This window comes from Neofelis nebulosa, chromosome 1, assembly GCF_028018385.1.
Source record: "Neofelis nebulosa isolate mNeoNeb1 chromosome 1, mNeoNeb1.pri, whole genome shotgun sequence".
Lineage (NCBI taxonomy): Eukaryota > Metazoa > Chordata > Mammalia > Carnivora > Felidae > Neofelis > Neofelis nebulosa.
The window spans coordinates 201,187,895-201,189,846 of record NC_080782.1 but is presented as its reverse complement, the minus strand read 5'-3'; the positions used below and the strand labels follow the sequence as shown (position 1 = coordinate 201,189,846).

The window sequence follows — 1,952 nt, the reverse complement described above, 5'->3', positions numbered from 1 at the left end:
TTTAAACACTTTGTTGTTTATAATTCAATTCTAATGATAGTGAAAAGGGTTTTTAAGAGAATTTGAATGCTGAGTTTGAAATACTATTTGGCTTCTTGTATTTCTGCAATAATGTAATAAAAAATAGAAATTAGAAGACAATTAATAACCTATTCATAATAGGAATCTATAGGAAGAACAATGAGAGGAGAAATGACTTCCCTTTATCAATATACACATTCAGAAACACTGGTAAAGTTCCACTGGAACACTGGAAGTGGAAGTATAGTGGGACCGAGGTTTACACAGAGCTGTGACATCAAGGCTTTTCTTTCCAGGTAGTAACTTTAGTTGTGCCAGCATGGACTCAGTGGTTCATACCTGAAAAACTGAGCCCCAAGTGCAGCAGGGTATAGCCTCTTGTATAATTTCTACTTCTTTGTCTCCCAAACATAGTAACATACAGACATACAGTCTGATTGGGTGATTTAAGTTACAGAGTCCTGAGGAATGTCATGAATGCACGCCTAGCCTGGTTGCCCTCCTTTGTCTTGAGGTTTTCACCACATTCCTTAGGGAGGGCCTCTACTACATTCCCTCCTTTGTTGCTCAGACCCTCCTCTTTTGGGTCCAAGAGCATCATCTTGGTTTTGAGGTTTATATTTCCATAACATCATCACATCCATGGCTGTTTTTCTTTCGACCATTGCCTCCGTGAGGCTGGAGACAGATGGTATAACCAGGGGAGCTAGGCAAGATAGGATTAAACAAGCTCCTAAAATCAAGAGGATAATTCCCATGAAGGTTTTGAATCCCTCCAGAAATAACCACCCTTGAAAACCATCCTCCAAATAACTCCCTGGGGTCCCAACCTTTCCAGGTCTGGCCTGGGACAGGAGCAACCTTTCTCATTTGATCTGTGATCTCCTCTATGACTCTTCCTTCATCATCTATCTGTAGGCAGCAGTTGCTCAGGTTAAACATTCCACAAACTCCTGCCTCAGAAGCAAGCAAGTAATCTAAGGCCAAGTGATTTTGATAGACAGCATTGCACATTGTGGTTTGCTGCTTGGCTAGTAAGTTAAGAGTTCTGGCAGTTTCATTGGTTATAATTTCTACAACTGCTTGCAGTCTGATTATGTGGTTTAGCATGTAAGTGGGAGTGCGGTAGCCCCAGGACCCATCCTCTTCCCAGGTAGCAGGGCCATATTATTGGATTATATGCTCAGGAGGCCATTCATCATCTTTCCAATTGCCAATTTGTAGGGCATGCCATTTCCTCTGAGTCTCCCTGTCCTTTTACACTTGGACTCTCAAATGTTCCCCTCTGGCAAGTGGGAGCAGGAAGAAAGATGGATGAATAGTTCCTAGCACACATTACCCCAACCAGCCCTGAGGGAAGTACTGTATAGGCTGTTCTTCCACATATCCAGTATATCCTGGGGCTGGCCATTCAATGACTGCACTGACATTTTCCCAGGTCTCTCAGAGATGAGAGAAGTTAGACAAGGGGTGGGGGATCTGGCTCAAGGTGATCTGGGGACCCCCCCACCATTGGGTTTCCTGGGCGGTTGAGTTATAAAATCTTTGCCCTAGGCACATTAAGGTTCTAACAGAGACAGTGAACTTTACTTCCCACTGAGCAAGGCAGTTTTGCTAATAATTGAGGCTCTGAGGAGCCAAATCCTGGTAGTAGGACTGGGGTATTCTGTTCCATTACAAGATTCATGGGAATCTAATTCTCTAGCCTCCTATGGCCATTGATCCCCCATGTTGGTTCCCCTGCACACATAGCAAGAAGAGATCTTTAGGGTCTGGGCTATAGTTCCTGCTAAGGTAAGGAACAGGTTTCTTGTGGTGGAGATGGGGGGAGGGCTACTTTCTATTTCCTCATATACATACCAATTCTGAGGACGTTTTCCCATTTGGGGTCTCCTAGATTAAAGACAGTGAAATTAATGAGGTTACAGGCT

The 1,952-nt window shown here is 43.6% G+C and overlaps 1 protein-coding gene across 1 annotated transcript; it reads right to left on the bottom strand.

The window, feature by feature from the left end:
- Positions 1-551: 551 nt before the first annotated feature.
- ERV3-1 (endogenous retrovirus group 3 member 1, envelope) lies at positions 552-1,581 on the bottom strand. Its single transcript, XM_058694206.1, is given in 4 exon segments — positions 552-794; positions 796-1,371; positions 1,373-1,419; positions 1,422-1,581. Coding segments are annotated over 4 exon segments (1,026 nt in total).
- Between the last annotated feature and the right edge of the window lie 371 nt (positions 1,582-1,952).